General features: G+C 50.6%; 1 protein-coding gene across 1 annotated transcript in view; it reads right to left on the bottom strand.

The window, feature by feature from the left end:
* Positions 1-619: 619 nt before the first annotated feature.
* Positions 620-21,588, bottom strand: part of LOC107325586 (fibrillin-2) — a 61,819-nt gene continuing 40,850 nt past the window's right edge. The window contains 38 exon segments of the mRNA XM_015886618.2: positions 620-3,144; positions 3,348-3,516; positions 4,580-4,811; positions 5,012-5,131; positions 5,364-5,492; positions 5,735-5,851; positions 6,209-6,331; positions 6,561-6,686; positions 6,951-7,157; positions 7,622-7,747; positions 8,313-8,444; positions 8,717-8,839; positions 9,363-9,482; positions 9,713-9,838; positions 10,094-10,159; positions 10,409-10,561; positions 10,928-11,053; positions 11,438-11,557; positions 12,092-12,220; positions 12,475-12,591; positions 12,812-12,937; positions 13,518-13,643; positions 14,100-14,225; positions 14,552-14,623; positions 14,923-15,072; positions 15,252-15,377; positions 15,698-15,823; positions 16,049-16,117; positions 16,579-16,740; positions 16,992-17,114; positions 17,824-17,946; positions 18,175-18,300; positions 18,663-18,785; positions 19,491-19,613; positions 20,044-20,169; positions 20,314-20,439; positions 20,726-20,848; positions 21,184-21,309. Coding sequence (XP_015742104.2) covers positions 2,770-3,144; positions 3,348-3,516; positions 4,580-4,811; positions 5,012-5,131; positions 5,364-5,492; positions 5,735-5,851; positions 6,209-6,331; positions 6,561-6,686; positions 6,951-7,157; positions 7,622-7,747; positions 8,313-8,444; positions 8,717-8,839; positions 9,363-9,482; positions 9,713-9,838; positions 10,094-10,159; positions 10,409-10,561; positions 10,928-11,053; positions 11,438-11,557; positions 12,092-12,220; positions 12,475-12,591; positions 12,812-12,937; positions 13,518-13,643; positions 14,100-14,225; positions 14,552-14,623; positions 14,923-15,072; positions 15,252-15,377; positions 15,698-15,823; positions 16,049-16,117; positions 16,579-16,740; positions 16,992-17,114; positions 17,824-17,946; positions 18,175-18,300; positions 18,663-18,785; positions 19,491-19,613; positions 20,044-20,169; positions 20,314-20,439; positions 20,726-20,848; positions 21,184-21,309 — 5,138 coding nt within the window. The 3' untranslated portion in view covers positions 620-2,769.

Raw genomic sequence — 21,588 nt, 5'->3', positions numbered from 1 at the left:
GATAGGGCTAATCTCCCTACCTGCAGGCTATGTTAGTCATGCTAATTAACTACACGTTTTTATTTTTTCAAGATGCTCCTATCTTCAAAGACAAGTTTAGTCACTGTATTGTGATTAAGAGTTCCTCTACTTAATTAATTAAGCAGTTTCAAGGATGCTCATTTTGACCTAGATAAAAGTACATGTTTACTGTATCTAAAGATGTATATGCAAAGACTTGTACAGACTTTAGTTCATACTTGACTGACAGCATTCTGATTCCATGATTACACTGACATAACCACACTTCTGTCCTTTGGCAGTTAAAGTTAGATAAAGTGGAGCCTCTGATGTATGAGATAAGCATTCCATTTTTTTTTCAATATAAAAATGACAGAGCCTGAAATGTCATCAAAGCAAAGGCAGCACAATGAGAGAGCTGTGATCCAAGAGGAAGGCTGCTGGAAGGGGTGATTGTAGGGTAACTTAGTGCTGAGCAATCTAAGGGGAAACTTGTGGATACTGTTTAAACATCTAAAAGGCTGAGGTACACACACGTGTGGCCATGGAATCTCCTCAGTGCCCTCTCTGTGAGGCACTGCCAACACCTGCCCCAGGTTGGAGGAAGGCACAGAAACACTTAACCCAAAATAATTTTATTGTTGCTGTTGCTTCCGATACAAAAAAAAAAGGAATCCCACAAAGAGCCATTTCTCTCTGAGGGACAAGGACACAGGGTTCAGTTTCAATGCTTCCCAAAAATATCCAGCAAGAAATGGCAATACAAAAAAACACCAAACCAGAGAGGAATTAAGGAAACCTTGAGCTTCTTCATGTGATCGCTTTGGCTCAACACACACACACAAACCCATCTCTGCTCATTTATTAATAGTTTGTTGTGTTGGTTTTTTTTTTTGGTTGTTTTTTTGTTTTTTGTTTTTTTAAAGCACCTGTTGGGAAAACCAAACCAAACCAAACCAATAATAATAATAATAATAATAATAAAAACAAACATCAGGCCACCCATCCTGTCACAAGCTCTGGAACTCTTGCAAAACCAGAGTCTGGAGCTGCATTATACGAAAAGAGTTTTCAAGTTTGACGTTAGCCCAAATACAGTATATGTACAGCTCCCCACTCTGTGCAGGGGAAGCGTACCAGGAGAAAACAACCACCCCACCCCCAAATACAAAACAAAAGTTACAGAATGTGCACTCCTCACACCACCCAGCCATCAGGCTGCGGTGGTTACACATAAATACAGAAAGGTGGATGGATACAGTGCACTAACACTGACAGTTCCATACCAGCACCAGCTTCTGAAAGCACCTTTGGTTTGTTGTCAGGTAGTTCTGTGTGTCACCAGAGTGAGTTAGCACCTGTCTTGCCTTTGACAAGGCACAATGTTGATACAGAAGTGAGAACAGATTCCTACAGAATGAGGCCATGGCACTGAGGAGCGCTGTGTGAAGGACCACCCCAAGATAGGGGAGAAACCCACCCAGACAGAGCAGCCCACAAGGCCAAGGGAGGCAGCGGAGAGAGCTCCTTTCACTTCACTTGTACCTTCCAGGTTCTTTGGAGTGCATTTCATCTGTCTGCACTAACTGGGATGTCTTTCAGCTGTCACCAAGGTGCAGGCAGTAATGAGGGCAGTGCCTTTCAGCTTCCATTTCCACTACTGACTGTGGGCAATCAGCACCCCAGTTCACACAGATGGGCAGCACAGGGTCAGGGGCCAACCACGAGGGCTGGGCTGTCCCTGCCCCACGCTGCAGAGCCCACCCTCCCCCCCCCACCTGCTCCTGCTGGCAGGAGTTTTTATAAGATTTTAAACCACTCACCAGTTGTGGCCAGCAAGTCTGCCCCTGTGGTGTGCCATACATGCACACCAAGTTTTCCATCTCCACCGGCAACGGAAGGATAGATGCTCTGAACCAGGCTGCTAATGTTCCCTTCCAGTTTAGTTTGTTCATTTGCATTAACCAGTGCAATTATTTGCTTTTCCCCAGAGCTCCTATTCACTTCTGTAAGGACACATTCACCCCTGGCTTGCTGGAGCTCTATAGAACCCCTTCCAGCACCAATTTTTGGAGGGAATGCACTGTTGAGCACACTGCAGTGCAAAAACCCTACGTTCCCTGCAAGAGATCTGGTCCTTTGGGCTGGATGCTTCACAACACGAGGTCTGCAGCCTGAGCTGCCCCTTCACTCACTAGTGAGCAACCCAAATGGACCAGAAGACATGGAGAGGACAGAGAGACATAGGAGCCAGTGTAGGTAGGGCTCTTGTGCAGCACCAATATGACAATGTAGAATCTAGAATCAAAGGAGGAAAAAAACTGTTAGGAAAGGCACTTACCAAAGCCACCCCCAGATCCTCTCCCATTTACTGAGAGGTGGGGTGGTGTATGGGCTGTGAGCGTGAAGGACCGGAACCTTCCCATGGTGCTGCCTCTGCCAGCTCAGATCAACAGCACCTTGTTTAAAGGAGACAGAAGGAGCTGAGCGCAGGGATGATGCCCCTGCTAACACAGCAGAAACTTTGACAAAGCTTGCATGAGCTCATTTGTAGTGTGGCTTGGTTTTGAGCCAAGCACCCCATGGAATGGAATACCCCTGCATGGCCCAGGTGAGTGCTGAGCCCACGGGGACATTTCCCATCAGTTGTGCAGTGCAGTGGGGGAGGTGGTGGCAGTGAGTGCAGCAAGAGAAGAGGCAGTTGTTTCCAGGTAGGGATGGCAAGGCTAAGGACTGTACTGTCGATTGGGTGGGTGGGTCTCACAGCTGTTAGTAGAGCTGGAGCTGGAGCTTCATCCTCAGTGCTTGGCCCAGCTCCCCTGCTAAGTAGTTGAGGTCATTCTTGGCCTCTAGTTTCTGCAGTTCCCTCTTGCGGTACAGGGGCACGCTCATGATTTCCAGCAGGTAGGTGCCAGGCACTATTTTCTTGCGGCCAAGGTGCAGGAAGCTGAGCCCTTCTTTTTGGTGGATGCGGAAGTAGCCATCCTCATTCCCATGGGAGATGAGGTACCGCACACGGTTCTCCAGGGGTTCCACAGCTGGCAGAAGCTCCAGGATGTGCTCGTTGTGTGCCAGGTCAGAGAGGTTCAGCGTCATGGACAGAGGAGCCTCCACATCCATGCTGGCCAAATTCACAGTGTGATCCTAGGGAAGGAGCCAGGCATGTTACTTACAGATGCCAAGAAAAGGTGATGGCGTGATATGAGAAGATTTGATTTAAGAGGCTCTGCCTCATGTGCCATCCTAAGGCAGCTCTATGTTGCATGGGTTCCACACCAGGCAGCCACCCCTAAGTGATTCAACTCTTATCTTGCACCACCCCATCTGGGATGTCATGAATTTCTTACCTCATGCCTCTCAGTGCCATTGACACTGCGTCGCTGTCGGCCCCTCTTGGGGTACCCATTTATCTTGCACTCATAGCAGGTTTCAGGGGAGAGCAGATTGTCTTCATCCTCTTCTTGAGGGGCAGGAAGGTAGGACCCTTTCCCAAAGCCCAAGCCAGAAATACAGTGTCTGGTGGCAGAAAAGCAGAGAGTTCCATCTCAGATTGCCCTCATGTATTCCCCATGAGGCACCCAGACACAAAAGGAAGATCACACCTTGCATGGCTTGTGCAGAATGCCTTATGGTCAGGATATGCCTGGGGGAGGTATCAGGCCACATCTTGTTAAATAAGGCAGTAGGTTCGATCTGTGCTACATCTGCTACACTGCTAGCAACTGTTCTAACTACTGAGCTGGAAGAAGATACGGGATATGGAAGAGGACATGGGCATTAGCAAGTGGATTCTGTGAAGGGACATAAACGGTCTGGCAATGGAAAAGCCAAGGGCTCGTGCGAATGGGAGCTCACTGGCTCCCACGGCTCCCTCAGACTGTTCTGGTGACCCTGGTAGGAAGCAGAAGTGTGATGATAAGAGGATGCCTGTGGGCAGCATGTACAGATCAACCTGCAACATCTGGTAATGTACAGGTGTGGTGTGGACACCACAAAGTATACATCATGCAGCTCATGCCCACCTTGGTTGTTGTTCTCAGGGGCCTGAGCTACAAACTGTGGTGGAGCTGTGGCTCCATCACCTGGTACATGGTTACCTACATACTCTGTGCATAGCAGCAGGCACTTCTAAGAAGTGTCTTGGAGCACGGGAGAGGAGTGTGAGGTTGCTTTCTGGCAGTAGAGAGCACTCAAGCACTTCACAAAGTCAAGGTGAAGCACAAGCTGTGTTGGGAACAGCACCTGATACACAGCTGCACTTCAGCATCCACAGTGCTGAGAGATGATCACTTACAGACGAGGTAAGGATGTGGCAGCAAATAGAACTGCATAGGGTCCTTGCCAGGAAGAACTTACAGGCTCTGGGTTCACCTGAGTCTAAAAGCATCCATGACTACAGATAGACATGGCTCCAAAAACAGGCCAAAAATGAGCTGGGGTGAGAACCAGCTTCCAGTCGTGCTGATCAAGCTGGACCATGGTGGGCAAGTCTCCGTCTCTGAACGTCACATTTCAAATGTGCTTTATCCAGGTACACCTCAAATTTAAGAAATGCATACAGCAGAGAGTTGGATCTTACCCTTGTCCTGCTCGGAAGTAGCCTCCAGGACAGCCACAGAGGTAACCTCCATCTGTATTGGAGCAGCCATAACTACAGGGGCTGCCACCAGCTGAGCATTCATCCACATCCTGGCACCCCCCAAAGGCTTGGTCAAAGTCAAAACCAGACGGACAGACACACTTGAAACTTCCCAGAGTGTTGTAGCAGGAGGCAGAGCCACAGGCAGTTGGGCTGGAGCACTCATTTTCATCTGCACCAAAAACAGCAAACTGATCAGAAACTTAGTGGGCAAAGGTTTCTGGGGCAGGGCAGGAAGCATAGTGCTGGCTTTGCAAATGTGAATCCAGAAATCACTGTCAGCAACAGTCAGGGTGGCTGCAGAGGGGCTCAGGGCCCAGCTGCCATTTATCCCTCAGCCCCAGGATGCAATGGTCCCTGTCCCACACTCACCCACACACTGATTCCACTGGTAATGCTGAATATATCCTTGTGGGCAGCCACATCTGTATCCCCCAAGCATGTTTTGGCAGCCATGCTGGCACCGATGGTTTCCATCACACTCATCTACATCTGCAGCAATGTAACACAGGAGGTGGTGAGACAACAACTCCCTGTCCCATGCACAGGAACCACACGTGTACACAGTACATGCTTGGAAGCCAGTACCCATCAGGGTGTTTATGTAGGTGAATGGTTCTGCCCTATTATAACTCTGTGTCTTGCACTTGAATAGCACCATCAGTCCCAAGCCCCACATATATCCCCTTGCAGCTTGGATAGTGAAGAGATTGTGAAGACCTACCTTCACAATTGACACCAGAGCTGTCCAGGGAGAATCCCTTCTGACATTCACAGTTGTAGCTTCCTGGTGTGTTCAGACACTGCCCTTTGGCTCCACACAGAGAGGGCTGAGCTGTGCACTCATTATTGTCTGCAAAACATTAGCAACTGCCTGTAAGTTCAACCAGAAGGGGAGTGTGGCTTTGAGGTCAGCTCCCTGGCACTGGTAACAGAATGAAACATCAGATGCTGACTGCAGAGAGGTCAGCAGCAGCTCTCTTCAGAGCTGCAGTATTCCACAGCCAGAGCTGCAGGGCTTGGAGAGACTGCAGGGCCTGAAGCTAACCACCCCAGATACCCTCCATGTGCACAGCAGCCAATGCCTCTACTCACCAATGCAGGATGAGTGGTGCTGAGTGAATCCAGGAGGACATTTACAAGTAAAACCCCCAATAGTGTTGACACAAAGGAACTGGCAGTTGTGCTGCTTTGTTGCACATTCATCAAGATCTAAAGCAACAAGAACAAGAACGTGTGTCCTAGTTTCTCTCATGGAGATAGCTTATCTCTGTGGTCTGAGTTGATGGCAGCTGAGCACACATGGTGAAACAGGTGTGCTGAAAAGACTGGGACCTGGCATGTACCAACCTCTGAAACATCACACACAAAGGTCCTCCTGCATATGAGAGTCACAAGTCTAGGCAGACTCTCCATCTCTGGTTACATCCCAGCACACAGGGAAGACAGAGTTTTTTCTCTACCTCCCCAGTAAGCCACAAATCCCAGCCCTCTCAGGTTCTCAGACCACTTCTCTTGCAGGCTGAGATGAGGCAGGGTCTCTGCTGCTTCCTTCTCCTGGGAAAATACCTTTGCAAATCTTTCCATCTTCTTGCAGAATGTATCCTCGTGGGCACGAGCACTGGTAGCTGCCCTCTGTGTTCTTGCAGATGAAGTTACATGGCTTAGGGGACTGGTTACACTCATCCAGATCTGGAGTTGAGAGACACAGGACAAAGTGTTAATGGGCTGTGCTGCTGGATGGGGCCCCATGTCACAGCCCTGCCACAGCCACACAGGTATATATGGACAGAGGTGGAAGCCAGGCTCTGGGGAGGAGGGATTTAGGTCCCTCTCTTTGCATGCTAAGAAGAAGGGACAGAGGGAGGCTTGCCAAGGCCAAGGGCTGTACATAGAAATGGGTTTCTTTCTCCCAACTCACCCACACAGGCTGTGCCCGTGATATCTGCTGTGTAGCCCAGCTTGCAGTGGCAGCGGAAGGAGCCGATGCTGTTGATGCACTGTCCATTCTTGCAGAGGTTGGGCAGTACCTTGCACTCATCAATATCTGCAGGAGAGAGTGAAGGAACTGTTAGTACCAGTGCTGCCTCTACAGTCATGCTCCTATGACTGCATTCTGCCAGGACAAACCAGGCTCTAAGTGAGCACCAGAGGTTACATGCAGGCAGATGTAAGATAATGTTGCAGAAGCTTCTTGTCTGCTCCAGGCACTGTGCAGACCTGACCTAGTCAGTTCCCAGTGCAGTTCAGCTTGTACCCACATTTCTGCTTTCTTCCATCTGCACTAAAGGTGATTTGGGCCCCAGCTCACCTCTCCCATCAGTGGAGTACCCTGGACCATGAGGACACATTTTCTTGTACTGGGCAGTTCCAAGAAGGGGGCAGAGCTCACACTGGGGTCCCCAACTGCGCCCACTGTTGCAGCAGCACTCAGATTTAGTGACAAGATTCCGGCTGCTTGAGGCCATCTGACACATTGTCTGTAGAACTTCAGTGAAGCAGAAGCCTTGGCGGGTGTCTGGATAGAGAGGTCAGGAAGACAAGTTCAGGATGTGAGACTATGTCAGCAGCAATGATAACTGAGTAACCTGTCCAGACTGTTTCTGTCCTGAGCCCCAGTTCTGGCCCAATCCATTGTCCCTGAACCTGACAGATCCTGGGGGTCTCCTTGGCACTGCCCTGGCTGCTTCTCACCTCCCAGTTCTCCTGGCACAGCAGTGGCTGTGCCAAGGCTCAGTGCCCTACAAGTCACTCAAGGTGCACCCTGCCTCTGTGGGCAAAACTCAACATGGTTAAGTATGGACAACAAATTGTTCACAAAGCAAATCTTAACAGCAACCTTGTCTGCACTTTTCTTCTGTCCCCACAGCTCACTGAACTTGTGGTTCAAGATTTTCAAATCTTACTTTGGGCAAATTCCCAAAGCACCTGAGAAGCACCATGTGACACTAACCAGAGGCTGATAAAGACCATGGTAATTACCGATACACTCTGTGCCAGAGGGACTGACTTCAAAACCTTCATTGCAATCACAGCGGTAACTTCCCACCGTGTTGATGCAGCGGCCATTGGGGCAGATTCCAGGCTTGGTGCGGCACTCATTTTCATCTAGGAAAGAAGTCACAAAGAACTGTGGTGACAAATTTCAGCTTTCCATGAGTTTCCATGCTACCATTCATCCTGAAACAAGCCCACACAGTCCTCTGAGTTACACTCCTACATCCTCAGACAGCTGAGAAACAAACCTACTTTCCCCAGAACTCCCATAAAGCAGAGTACCCAACTTCCCTGCTTTGCACATTCTCCACCTGCAAATGGCTGAGCTGCCAGAGTGGGACTGGAGCTGAGCCTGCTCTGCATTCCTCCTGTCCCTACCACTGTGCAGGTGTGCATGGGCCAGCACTTCTGAAAGCAGCACAGTGCAAAGAGGCTTGACACTGACATGGAGAGATTCGAAAAAAATAACACAAGGTGTAATGCTGTGTCATCCTGGGCTGTATGTGGGTCTACAGATTAGCAGAGACTGTGGGTGAGAGGGCATCTAACTGGATTGGAAGCCGTGACACACGGCAAGACCCAGGAAGGATTTGTTTCACAGGACAAAAGCAAAAGCTGCAGGGTTGCATGCAAGTCCAGCCCCACTGAGAACCACCCCCAGCCTAGCCCTTGCTACCTGTGCAGCCCTCTCCATCAGGTCTGCGCTGCATTCCTGGTGGGCAGATACACAGGAAGGTGCCGATGAGATTCTTGCACAGCATTCCTCGAGACTCGCAGTCGTGCAGACCCTCTGCACACTCATCCAGATCTGAAACCAATAGTTTGGTGAGAACATCCTGCCAGCTTGAACCACTGTGGGAACAGCTAAGTGGTGTTCAAAGCTACACTCTTCTGCCAATCCCTGCTGCCCTGGTCAAAGCTGGCACATGGCAGACACCAGGGTAGATGCAAGAGTGAGCACAGGCCCAAAGACAGTAGTCCAGATGTCCTGCCTTCTGTGTAGTACCAGAGACAGACAAGAGGCAGGGACCTGGAGAGTGTGTGGGAGCTCCCCAGATGTCTGCAGAAGGAAGATTTTACCTCTGCACATTCTTCTGTCGTCTCGGAGGGCATACCCAGATGGACATGTGCACTCATAGGAGCCAAAAGTGTTGATGCAGCGGAATGCACAAAGCAAAGGATTTGATGCACACTCATTAATATCTGGGAAACAGAAGAGAGGAGAGAGCTTGACTCTGCACTCTGAGCAGGATCAGCTGACAGTAGACCTGCCTAAATCAGACTTCCCTTCTGCACATTCACCTCATGACAACTTTCTGTGCTTCACCAAGGCTTCCTGTCACAGTCTGCATACACTGCAGGTGCCTGAGCCCCTCTCTGATGGAGTCAGGATCCTGGATCCTTGCTGAGGCAGCTACTGCTTTCAAATTGGCCTCCAACACTCACTCTGAGTTCCAGCCTCAGAGGAAGCCAAAGGAGATGCTGACCTGACTGCTGCTCACTCAGCCAGACAATGAACCAACTGGGGGCACGCACACAGCCTGAACGTGGCTGTGGTTTTCTGGGACAATAATTTAATTATACAAGTGTCTGTGGAGGAAGGGGATGAGGGACACTGTGGGAACCAAGGGAACAGGAGAGTGGGAAGCAAGAAGAGATTTCCTTGGTTTCTCCCATCTTCAGCTCTGCAAGGCAGGGTGAAGGGGCAGACCCACCGCAGCCTTACCTTCACATGTCATCATGGGCCCTGGCTCAAAGCCCTCATCACAGACACATTCAAAACCTCCCACCACGTTGGTGCAGGTACCATTCCCACAGGGGTTGCCAATGGAGCATTCATCTGTATCTGGAGGAAGGCAGGACCAGGTTAGGTAGATGATTTATATAGGAAAGATGTAGGCTGGTAACTTCTTGCAGCCAAGCATCCACACAGGCTCAGCAAAATCAGTAGCCAGGGTTAAAAAAGGAAGGGACAGGGTAAAAGTGCATTCAAAAACCCTTCTTTCCACACACACACACACACCCGTGCTTTCTTATAGCTGTTGACATAAGGAGGACAAACACTCAGGCCCTTACCCACACAGTTGACTCCCGTGTAGTCGAGGTTGTACCCAAAGGGGCACTCGCAGCGGAAGGAACCATCAGTATTAATGCAGGCCCCGTTGATACAGACACCCAGGTTCTCTGAGCATTCATTCACATCTAGAGGGGTAACCAAGGCAAGGTTAAGTCACATGGGAGCATGTGGCTAGAAACACCCCCATCCTCTTTGAGCTGGCCCTGAAATCCCAGCCTCCTGCCAGAACTGGAGATTGCATGGGTGAGCAGAGACCATGAGCTCAGGAGGGACTGCACATTCCCCCCTTACTGCCACTGGGACTGAGCTCTTCTCTCCTGAAAGCCAAGGTATGGTCGCCCCCCACAGGACACATTTCTTGTCCCTGGACCACACCATACCTTCTCGGGTGTCACCTGGACCTGGGATGGCTCCGTGGCCATATGGACACAGCTCCTGGAAGGCAACTGGAAGAAAGCAGAAAAGTGAGCTGGGTTTAGACATGAACACATTTCCAGAGGCCAAAGTGTGCTTTTGCTGCTTCTAGGGCATGACTGAGGGCTTGACAGCTCACTGCACAAATGAGTCCTGAGATTGCAGGGCAGTTCTCCCCACATGGAGGAGCCCCTTTTGCTGGACAGCTTGCACAGTGGCCTGTCTGGACCAACCTTCACACCTTCCCTGCACTGCTGATGTTGGAGGCCCAGACCACCTACCATTTCCTTCTTGTGGGCACAGCTCACACGGGTCTCCCCAGCCTTCTCCTGGCATCTTGCTGCAGCAGCACCGAGCCTTGGTAGTGTTGAAGGCCTTGGGGACAGAGCACTTCCCATTGTCAAAGCGAGTGAAGCAGAAGCTTTGGCGAGTATCTGTAGGACAGGGAAATGCACAGAGCATTGCAGTCATCCAATGGTGATACTGTCCTCCTCTCCCCTTCAGCATCAGGAAGGGTCTTCTTCAGGATGCTGGTGTTCTGGATGACTCTGCAGATGGGCAGTGCTGCTGTGGAGGAAATGGGCAGCCCACCCACCCATCCCAAATTCTGTCTTAGAGACACCAAGTTGTCTTGCAGAAAACCAGGATATCTTAATATCCAACTCGCACTCTTATCAATCTTGAGAACACCTCAAAGGGGTCACAGCAGGCAGTTGTGCCAGCTCCTGCCTCCATCCACTGTGTTTGTGTTTGCCATGTCCTGTACTTCCCCATCATCCCATGGGCAGAGCTGCACTCACCAAAGCACCGCCGGCCATTGTCAGACAGCACAAAGCCTGGGGGGCAGACACACTGGAAGCTGCCAGGAGTATTGGTGCATGTCCCAAAGAGACAGATGTTGGGCTCCTCTTCACATTCATTGATATCTGAAAGCATTGCAGATGTATTACAGAGCAGCCAAAAGTCACTCCTTTTTTTTCATAGCATTAAAACCAGGTGAAGTTGCCATCTCTGGGGTACTCTGCTGCCTGCAGGTTACCACCCTTCTTGGGAACAGAGACCCCGGCCCTAACCCTGAACACACTTTCAGGGCAAATGGGACAGTGAAGTGGCCAGGGTACAGCAAAAACACTGACCCTCCTCAGTCCTGGGAGTACCTTGGCCTTACTCTGTGCCCAGTCATTCCAAGAAGTTATTTGGAGGTGGTGACACATGCCCAGCCCACCCAGGAAGGATATGGTTGCTCTGAGAGCCTCCCAAGTCAGCCACATGCTGTGCTGGAAATGGAGGAGACAGAGAGGCAACATTACCAATGCAATTGTCGTTCTGCACTTCATACCCAGGGGGGCAAATACAGCGGAAGGAGCCCTCCAGGTTCTGGCAAGTGCCTGGGGAGCAGGTCCCAGGCAGGCTCACGCACTCGTTGATGTCTGCAGAGGAGGGGAAATAACCAGTGACAGCATCAGTGCTCAGCTCTGAGAACCCAGTTGCAGGGTGCCTTTCTGCAGACAGGCCCTCACCTAGCAGCTGCACACTGCTTTACTCTAAGGACACAAAGAAAGAATTTTTCAGACATGCACCTTGGCAATGCAGGCTCAGCTCTACAGGACAACATGCTGTAGGAAGCAGTGTGACAGATACAGGCAACTTGGGCACAATGTGCTTGTCTGACCCTGAAGCCTCAGGGGCTGCACAACAGCACTGGCAACAGTTCTAGCAGAGCCAGTCCTGACTGTGAGGTTGTTTCAAAGGCATCACTGGTACAATCACGGATGATTTAGGAGGATGGACAAGGTGATGTTTGTTCTCACTGCCTGTAGGTCTCAGCTGGCATTGCTTGACCATAGACACAGGCACAGTAAGCCCAGTTTCCATGGGCAGTTAAATGATAGTGCTTTGGCTTCATGGGACTCGGGACCTTGCTAGTGGATCTGGAGAGTCTATTGCCTGGGAAGGACACTCACCTACACAGTTCTTCCCATCAGGAGTCCGGTCATAGCCCTCTTGGCACAGGCACTGAAAGGAGCCGATGCTGTTGATGCATTGGCCATTTCGACACACCTGCCCCACCATGGATGAGCACTCATCAATGTCTGTGGGAGGGAAATGACAATCACAGTGGGAAGAAATACAGAACATTAGTGTCAGCGTGCCACCATAACCACCCCACACCCCTGACTGCTGACATGTACAACCACCCCTGCAGTCACAGCCTGGACCAGCAGTTGTAGCAACTGCTACAACCTGATACACAGAACTGAATTCCTGCACGCCACTGCAGGGCACACAGAGAATGCCCCACAACTCCTGCCAAACGGCACCAGTTTGTCACCCATGTGCAACTCACCCATGCAGTCATTATTGTGTGTAAGCTCAAAGCCAGGGAAGCACAGACAGTTGTAGGACCCAACTGTGTTCTTACAGGTCCCATTTCCACAGGGCTGTCGATCACATTCATCAATATCTGCAGGGAAAAAGACACTGGTGACTAAGAGGCTGAGAACAACTGCCTTGAAGGGGAGGGCAGATGGGGCCCAGCCAGGTGCACCATGCCACTGTGGTTTTGCAGCCTGGATTATGAGGACATGGTGGCACAACCCAGCAGGTGCTGGAGAAAGCTCACGTCCATCATGAAATGTGATTCACTCAAAAGGGCAGCACAGGATTGGGGTGGCCACACTGACCCATGCACATGGTCTGCTCCCCGGTGGCCTTGAAGCCATTGTGACAGATGCAGATGTAGCTGCCTTCAGTGTCAACACAGTCCCCGTGGCTGCAGACGTTGGGGATTTCCTGGCATTCGTTGCGACCTACGACAAAGCACAGTGGGTGCTGGTGAGCAGAAGGGATGGATTAAATGGAAAAAGCCAAGGTACTGCCCTCCTGCAGGTCCTGCTGAGTCTGTGAGCAAAAGCACAGGAAGACAGGGCTGTGGGTTTCTTAGAGATGGCTTCACTGAGAACAAGCATGATGACATACTGATCTGCAATCTTTAAAATACGATCTAAGTGAGCTCCCAAAGGAAAGCTGCTCTGCTATTTCTGTATCCTCGGGGCCCTATTAGGACTAAAAAGAGGAGCGGATAACAGATGGAAGGATCTGGCCTTCTGCTGGGTGATAGCCACCTGCATGAACTTTCCCCATCCCCCAGGGGCCTGCAGTTCCTAAGAACTATTCCATAAGTGGAGATATCCCACAGTCACGGTGTGGGCAAGTCGTGGTTCCCAGGTCTGACAAAAGATCAGGAAGGAATGCAGGGGGACAGTGCATCCCTCATCCTGTCCTTCCTTGAGCCCACCCCAGTGCTCTGCAGAGCCAGCCAAAGGTCCCAGCAGTGCCAGCACTCCCTCACTCGCCTCTAAAGCAAGCAGCAAGCAGCTCCCATCTTACCCACGCAGGCTCCACTAGGTGACAGCTTGTATCCAGTTGAGCATTCGCACCTGTAGCTGCCTGGGATGTTGATGCAGTCAGCATTGCGCTGGCAGAGGTTTTCTCCACTGCTGCATTCATCAATGTCTGCAGGAGAAACACATATGGACTGTTGGGGCATTGTCCTGCTGGGGTTGGAGAGGCTCAGTGGAGTCACCTGAATTTTAACCCCTGGTTTGACTCAACCAGTGTCTTTTTTATTTATTTTTATTTTCAATAATAAAATGCATTTTAGGTACAACTCAAATCTTTTAAATGCTTTTAAACCCAACAGCCCATGCCAAGGGACAAAGGAGGAGAAACAAACAGGAAGATTCATGAACATCAGCAATTTTAGTTCAACCGTTAGCATGGAAAATTAAAATTATTTCAAGAGAAATAATGGCCAAGAATGTGTGGACTCTGTTCCACCTCTTCTGTCAGCCCTGACTGTCAGCAGATGCACCATGCACTTGATGCACCACGAGTGAAGGAGATGCTTCTGCTATACTGCAGCCCCTCACCCTCCCAGCTCCCTCTGGCTGCAGTCCTGGCCTCTGTTACCTTCACAGATGAGCAGTATGTTGTTGTAGCTGAATCCAATAGGGCACTCGCACCGGAAGCTGCCAATCTGGTTGATGCAGACACCATTGGTACAGATTGCAGGGATCTCACTGCACTCATCAATATCTGCACACAGACAACATCTATCACCATCCCAGGAAGGCAGAAATGAGGAAAGCATCAGGAACAACTCCTGCAGGACTGACACTGGATTGTGCAGACAGCATCAGGCTGTGGCCGTTCTGCAGAGCTCTGTGCACACAGCAGAGCCACACAAGACTCCATGTCATACGAGATATAGGATTGCTGGCAGAGCCAGTATGGCATGTGTTAGGAGGGACCCTGCTCAGGTCTTAATTTGCAAAGGGAGGGGAAGCAAATAAGCTCATAGGCACTATGGCAGAGAGCACTGGTACCACAGGGTGTGGGGCAGGGGGGATGGCAGTACTCACCAATGGGCTTCCCTGTGTGGATGTCGATGATAAAGCCAGGGGCCTGGTTCCCACACAGGATCTGGTACTCGGCTGGAAGGGGAACATCACAGTCATGGCCATGTCTAGTGAGCAGGCAGTGAGGAACAAAAAGCCCAAATATGGCAAAGAGGATGCAGAGGGCAGGCGGACCCGCATGGTTCTCAGCCAGGAACCACAGGGCTGGCACGAGGAGCTGCCTGTCTGACATCATGCATATCTACAAGCACTGCCTGCCAGCCATGATGCTCTCCCTTTTTGCCAACTATTTTATTACTTCCACTGTGCCCATACCCCAAAGCTGTTGGGGGCAGCCATGGTCCCAGTGTGCCTTTCCAGGAAGTCTGACTTACGGCTGGCTGGAGTAGGGCAGGGTTCACACGGTTTGTTCCAGGCTTTGCCAATGTTGTAGGAGCAGCAGCACATCTTCTTGGTCATGTTGAAGGAGAGCTCATTCTCACATGTGTCATTGTAGTTGCGATAGCACACACTCTTCCTCATATCTGTAAAGGCAGCCCAGACACTGACTTGTGCCTCCTGAGACCCAGCTGTGCTCACTGCACTTCCCACTCCTTCCACTCAGCCACAGTGCCCACAATGTGCTGTGCACCATACCACCCATGAGCAGAGCACAGCCAGGGCACTGACACAGCCCTTCCCAGAGATTCAGACAATGCCATACCCATACAGTTGTTTCCTCCATTGACTTGCATGTATTCAGGAGGGCACATGCAGGTGTAGTTGCCGAGGGTGTTGTAACAGGTCCCAGGGCCACAGATCCCAATGTGAGCAGAGCACTCATCAATATCTGCCAAAAAGAGGAGTCTGAAGGTTAAAGTACTTGAGTACAGGTAGAACAGGTCTAACATGGAGCGGAAGGTGTGCTGGGCACATTGTACACACAGGCTTGGGTCAGGGCTCATACAGCCTAGCGCGGGGACTGGGCTGGTCTGACATAGAGAAAGGAGCCAGGGTTTGTGGTAAGGATGAAGAAAGAACAGATTCTGCCAGCCACTCCTATGGCATGAAGGAAAGATCTTGCACAGACAGAACCACAACTCTATACACACTTTCACACACATGATGCACACGCCAGGCTCACAGGCATGCAGGGCACGGTGCAGTTACCTTCACAGATCCGTGTGTCCTCGTTGAGGTAGTAGCCAAGGGGGCACTCACACTGGAAGCTGCCAAAAGTGTTCACACAGTTGCCACCTTGGCAGAGACCTGGCAGCTCCTGGCACTCGTCAATATCTGTGGTGGAAGAGCAGCCAGGGGATGTTCACCACCTGTAGCCCCAGCAACACCCCCAGCCCCAGTGTGCTGACCCACTGCCAGCACCTAAGCAGCTCTGCCAGGTGAATGGAGAATACTTGATGAGAACACACACTTGTTTATCACCCAGTGGTTGGAGCTGAGAGAGCACACAGCCAGCCCAGCTGTGTAGCAGATAGTGGGCAGGGTTCTGGGCAGGCTTACCTTCCAGGATGACAGTGATAGGGTTGGGCCGGAAACCTTCTCCTCCTGGGCACAGGGTCTTGTACTCAGCTGTAAGAAAAGTCAGTCAGGGAAAGAGGGCAGGGAGGGAAAACCAGGAGAATTCCAGTGAAAACAGGCCATGAAGATGGTGACAGTGGTCCAGGGTAAGTGACCTGACTCTCATCACACTCAAAGCTCTACCTGCCCACTCCTGAAAGGAACTATTTTACATCCACTTCCTTCCCCCAGCCTCTGGTGATGAGGAACAAAGGATACCAACGTGAACTCCCCATGCACAACTTGCTGGTTTTCCCAGTCACACCTTCTCTCAGCCCTGGTCCACCTATGCAGCCCTGGGCAGCATGGTAAACCTCTCCTCCCTCAGCTTACTTTGCTTTATTGTGATGATCACAAATACCAGATCTGAGGACCCTGAGAAACCATAAGGACGCTGCCTCTTCCTCTCCCTTCCTTCCTATATTGTCCATTCAGCCCATGTCCAATTTCATCCCAGATGTCTTCCCACTCACTCGTGTTGGCTGGAGGACAAAGCTCGCAGGGGTTGCCCCATGCACGACCCAGTGAGCAGCAGCAGGATGCCCGACTGACTCCAACTCCTATTTCTGCACTGCAGGAAATCCCCCCATCTCCACGATCCTGGGTGTCCAGGAAGCAGTTCCCAACACGGGTATCTGCACAGAGAAAGCAGCGTGAGCAAACCTGCCCAGCAAAGAATTGTATGCACGGGAGAAATAACATATCTCCAATCAGGAGAGTCTCCATACTGGTGAAAGAAGGTGGATCAGGCTTAACAGGAGGAAGATACTCTTCTTTTGATGCAGATTAAAGTCTGTCTCCATTAGTGGCCAGCTCTGACCACAGTGGACCATCAAGAAGGACCACCTTGTTTGGAAAAGTGCTTAAAACACAGATCCCCACTCACCCACACAGCCCACACCAGTGGGGTTCAACTCAAAGTCTTGTGGACAGTTGCACAGGTAGCTTCCAGGAGTGTTGACACACAGGCCGTTGATACAGTTCACAGGGTCTGCACATTCATTGATGTCTGAAAAGATGGAAAAATGATGAAGACTGAAAAGAATGATGAAGACAGCCACAGAAAAGACAGTCCCTACCCTAAGTTCTGTGTGGTGTGGACAGGCTGTGTTCTCACAGCCATGACATTTGCAAGGCTCGCAGAATACATTTACAGAATAGCTCATTTGGAAGGGACCTACAAAGATCATCAAGTCCAACTGCCTGACCACTTCAGGGCTAACCAAAAATTAAAGCAAATAAAGGAGGACATTGTCTGAATGCCTCCTGATCACTGAACAGGCATAGGGCATAACTACCTCTCTAGGAAGCCTGCTTCAGTGTCAGACCACTTCCATGGCAAAGAGGTTTTTCCTAATGTCCAGTCTGAACCTCCCCTGGTGCAGCTTTGCACTGTTTCCACTTATCCTGTCATCAGTTACCACGGAGAAGAGATCAAGACCTCCCTGTCTGATTCCCCTCCTCAGGAGGCTGCAGAAAGCAATGAGGTCACCTCTAACTTCCTTTCCTCTAACCTAAAAAACTTGACTGTCCTTAGCTTCTCCTCACAGGATACGTCTTGCAGCCCTTTTGCCAGCTTTGATGCCCTTCTCTGGATGCTTTTAAGTATTTTAACATCCTTTTCATACCCTGCAGCCCAGAACTGCAAACAATATTCAAGGTGAGGCTGTACCCTGATGTGTTGAGCCTCATCCCATGGACCCACAGAAGTCCTGTACCTGTGCAGTTGCCTCCACTTCTGTCCAGTTCGTAGCCATCATCACAGGCACAACGGAACATGCCAGGCAGGTTCTGGCAGGTACCAAATACACATATATTCTGGAAGGAGCATTCATCAATGTCTGCAAAAGAAAGAGAGCTGGGTACACAGGATCTAGCAAGGTATTGGGCCAGAAAAGGCTTCTGCTCCCACTGAAAAACATTCACCGCCCAGCCACCCACATGGTAACCCACCTTCTCATGATCATTCTAGTGCCAAGGGATATCACCTCCTGGGTGAGCAGGATGAGATCAAAGCCACAAAGGACTCCATATCTCTTGGAGCAGCGAACAAAACTCTGGTTACTTACCCTGACAGGCCTTGCTGTCCTCTGTAGGATTGAAGCCCATCTCACACTCACAGCGGTAACCCCCAGGTGCATTGAGACATTGTCCATTCTCACACAGGTTCACATTGTCTGCACACTCATCCACATCTGGTGAGAGTCAAGTGTGAGATTGACATGGCATTAACCAAGAGGTAGGAACCTTGCCCAGGACATTCCCACAAGCTTGTTCCCACCCCTCTGCTAGAAGGCTGCAAAGAAAGGGCAGTGCAAAACTTCTAATTGTCCTGAACCTCTCTGAACACCTGCTGAGAAGAATGTGGATCTCTCCTTAACGTACCTCAGCAGGTTATTCTGCAGGGCAGGCTGTAGTGGCTTTTTGGGGATGTCTGGTTTTGGGAACAGCCCACAAGCAGCCAGATGCCAAGAGAGGTTGGTAATTAAGAAGAGTCTTGAGACGAGCAAGACAGGTAAGTCATGTTCCTGCTGCTAAGTGGGTTTGTGGGCCTCACCTGAGCAAGAGAAGCCATCTCCATTGAAGCCTTCTCTGCAGGCACAGCGGTAGGAGCCTGGTGTGTTGATGCAGTTAGCATTCAGGTTGCACTTGTGCTCTTCTGTTGCGCACTCGTCCAAGTCTGGGCAGGGAGAAGCATCCGCTCAGTATTTTGCCTCTGGCCTTTCCTCTAGGCATGGAGAGCTAGTGTAGGGTCTCCAGGGATGTGCTCCAGGTGGACAAATATGCAGCCCAGGAGACTGCAGCCTCCAGGCACTTGAAGAACCTGTGAGTCTCCATGGCCATTATGCCCTCCCCTGGCAGTGCTGTCTGGCAGTGAGAAACATTCATGCACACATATCCTTATTCCTCATGCATCCCCAGTTCAGGCACACATACCATGCGTGCACCCGTTCATCCTTTTATACACACCATAAACTTGGATCCAATAAATCCCTGCTCTCAGGTAGAACTACCATACACAAAGAACAACCCCACATACCACCAGCACCCACACATACCTGCATGTTCTACACCACACACCAACACACCATCAGTCAGGCTGCCAGTCTGACACTCAACACACACCTCAACATCACTCACACACTCCACGCATCCCACAAATACATGCTCTCACTCTCACATTAATTCCCTTGTCCTTCCCAGGTATAGCTGCAGGGCCTGACAGTGCAACACCTGCAGACCGTCTTCATCCCACACCTACAAAAATCCTCATCCAGAGGAGTTCAAAAACACTGTAAGCACAAATGTCAAAACAGCTCAACCCTCAGAGGTACCAACAGAGCACTTGGACACACCAACATCCTCTTCAAGGTTGAGAACTCACCATTGCACTTCAGCCCATCTCCAAGCCAGCCTGTGCGACACTTGCACTTGAAGCTCCCAGGCACGTTGATACAGGAGGCATGCATGTCACAGTTGTGAGCCCCAATCTCACATTCATCAATGTCTGCAGGAAGGAAGGACATTAGAGTATGACAGAGCTCAGCTTCTCCAAGACACGATGAGGGAGCCAGGTGCCATTCTGCTAACTGCTCAAGGAGGTCATGGTTCCTGGGAGCCTGAACCCCAGGGGATGAGAACAAGGTGGTTTGTGGAACAGGCTGCTCTAGGGTTGAACCCTTGAGTTGAAGAGCTTATCTGTACCCCCCACTGGAACATAAAGATAAAAGGAAGGGCAGGTCCCTGATTCAGATATAGACCAGGAAAGTGTTACCCAGACCAATGTCTGCCTGCCCAGCAGGGGCTCTCAGCACCCAGTACATCCCTGGGTGCCCACAGTATGCCCATCAGAGGGAAGATCCCTTCCTGGCAGCTGCTGTGGGTGTTTGTGAGGGTTCCCACCAGCACTCCTGGCTCCAGGTCGGGCATGCTCTCACCTGTGCAGCCCGTGGTTCCCTTCTTGACAAAGTAGCCCAGCTGGCAGTGACAGATGAAGGAGCCCTTTGTGTTTTCACACTCGCCGTGCAGGCAGATGTTAGGGTTAAGATCACATTCATTCACATCTGCAGGAGAAGGGATTTATTTTGAGCACCACAATAACCATATTCTGACCCTTGGGCAAGCTTCTAGTGCAATACTTCTCTCCCTCCAACAGCAGCCTACAGATGCAGTGCTGTCATATGCCCAGGGCACAGCCTTGTCCTCACCAATGCAGGTCTTCATGTCCAGGGATGCCATGAAGCCATCAAAGCAGAGGCAGCGATATTCCCCAGGGATGTTTGTACATTGCCCGCCATCACAGATGTCTGGATTATCCTCACATTCATCAATATCTAGAAAGAAGGAGACTGTTGCTGAAGTACAGATGTTACAGTATGGGAAAGTATACTGTGGGAGCAGCAGGGGCAGGAGGGAGTCACAGGTGGGGCTGTGTAACAGACCATGTAGCTACATGACTGGGGATCCCAAAGAGAGGTGCAAAGCAAAGAGCAGTGCAGAGAAATCACCTCTCTGGAAGTGACCCAAAAATGAGAACCTTTCACCCTGAAGCCAGCACTATGGGCAATGGACATAGAGAACCCTGGGACAGGATCTATGAGAGCCAGGCTTAGCACTCACCTGCACATGATCTCTTGTCGGGCATCAATGCATAGCCTTCACTGCAGCTGCACTCATAGCTGCCCTCCGAGTTGGAGCAATGTGTGTCACAGCCACCATTGGTTATGGTGCACTCATCAATGTCTGGGTGAGAAAGGGGAGGTCAGGAAACAGACGCTAGCTACATAATACAGATACAGTGCCATCATGGAAAGAGTGAAGGTGGGAGAGGTGCCTCTGTGGTGGGCTTACTGACAAGGGATCGAAGGTCCCCATGACAGATGAAAGCATTAGTGCCAACTCACAATAGTTGATTAGAACCCCTTGTCAAAAGTGTTGGTCTTGCAGCAGCTCAGGTAAGAGGTTCACCCCCCATCTGGAGCTAACTGACACTCAGGCACCCTGTTAAGCATCATAGGTGGTATGAGACCAGGAGCTCTGAGGTCTTGGCACAGCATCTGGCGAAGAGGAGCACTCACCGACACAGCCCTGCCTGTCTGGCGTGGCCTGGAAGCCTGAATCACACGCACACTGGTAGGTCCCAATGACATTGACACAGCGTCCGTTGCGACACAGATTGTCACTGAGGGAGCATTCATTGATATCTGTGGTGGAGAGAACATTTTGAGCAGCCGGTCATTCGAATCCCATGTTGAGCATCATGTGGCACCACATGTTAGAACTCAGCCTCAGTTCAGACTGGGATAGTTCCTTTTGCACAGCTTGCAGGTTATGGCCATGCAAACAACCTAAAGATGAATTGGGTGTTTAATACATAACAGCCCCTGACATCTCATCACACTGCCTAGACCCATTTCAGAGATTACCAGGGACTAGGAGCATCCATTCTTGAAGGGAAATCTGCTTGGAAGGTTGAGTTGGGG

This window comes from Coturnix japonica, chromosome 28 (assembly GCF_001577835.2).
Source record: "Coturnix japonica isolate 7356 chromosome 28, Coturnix japonica 2.1, whole genome shotgun sequence".
Classification (NCBI taxonomy): domain Eukaryota; kingdom Metazoa; phylum Chordata; class Aves; order Galliformes; family Phasianidae; genus Coturnix; species Coturnix japonica.
This window is presented reverse-complemented; position numbering and strand designations above follow the sequence as displayed.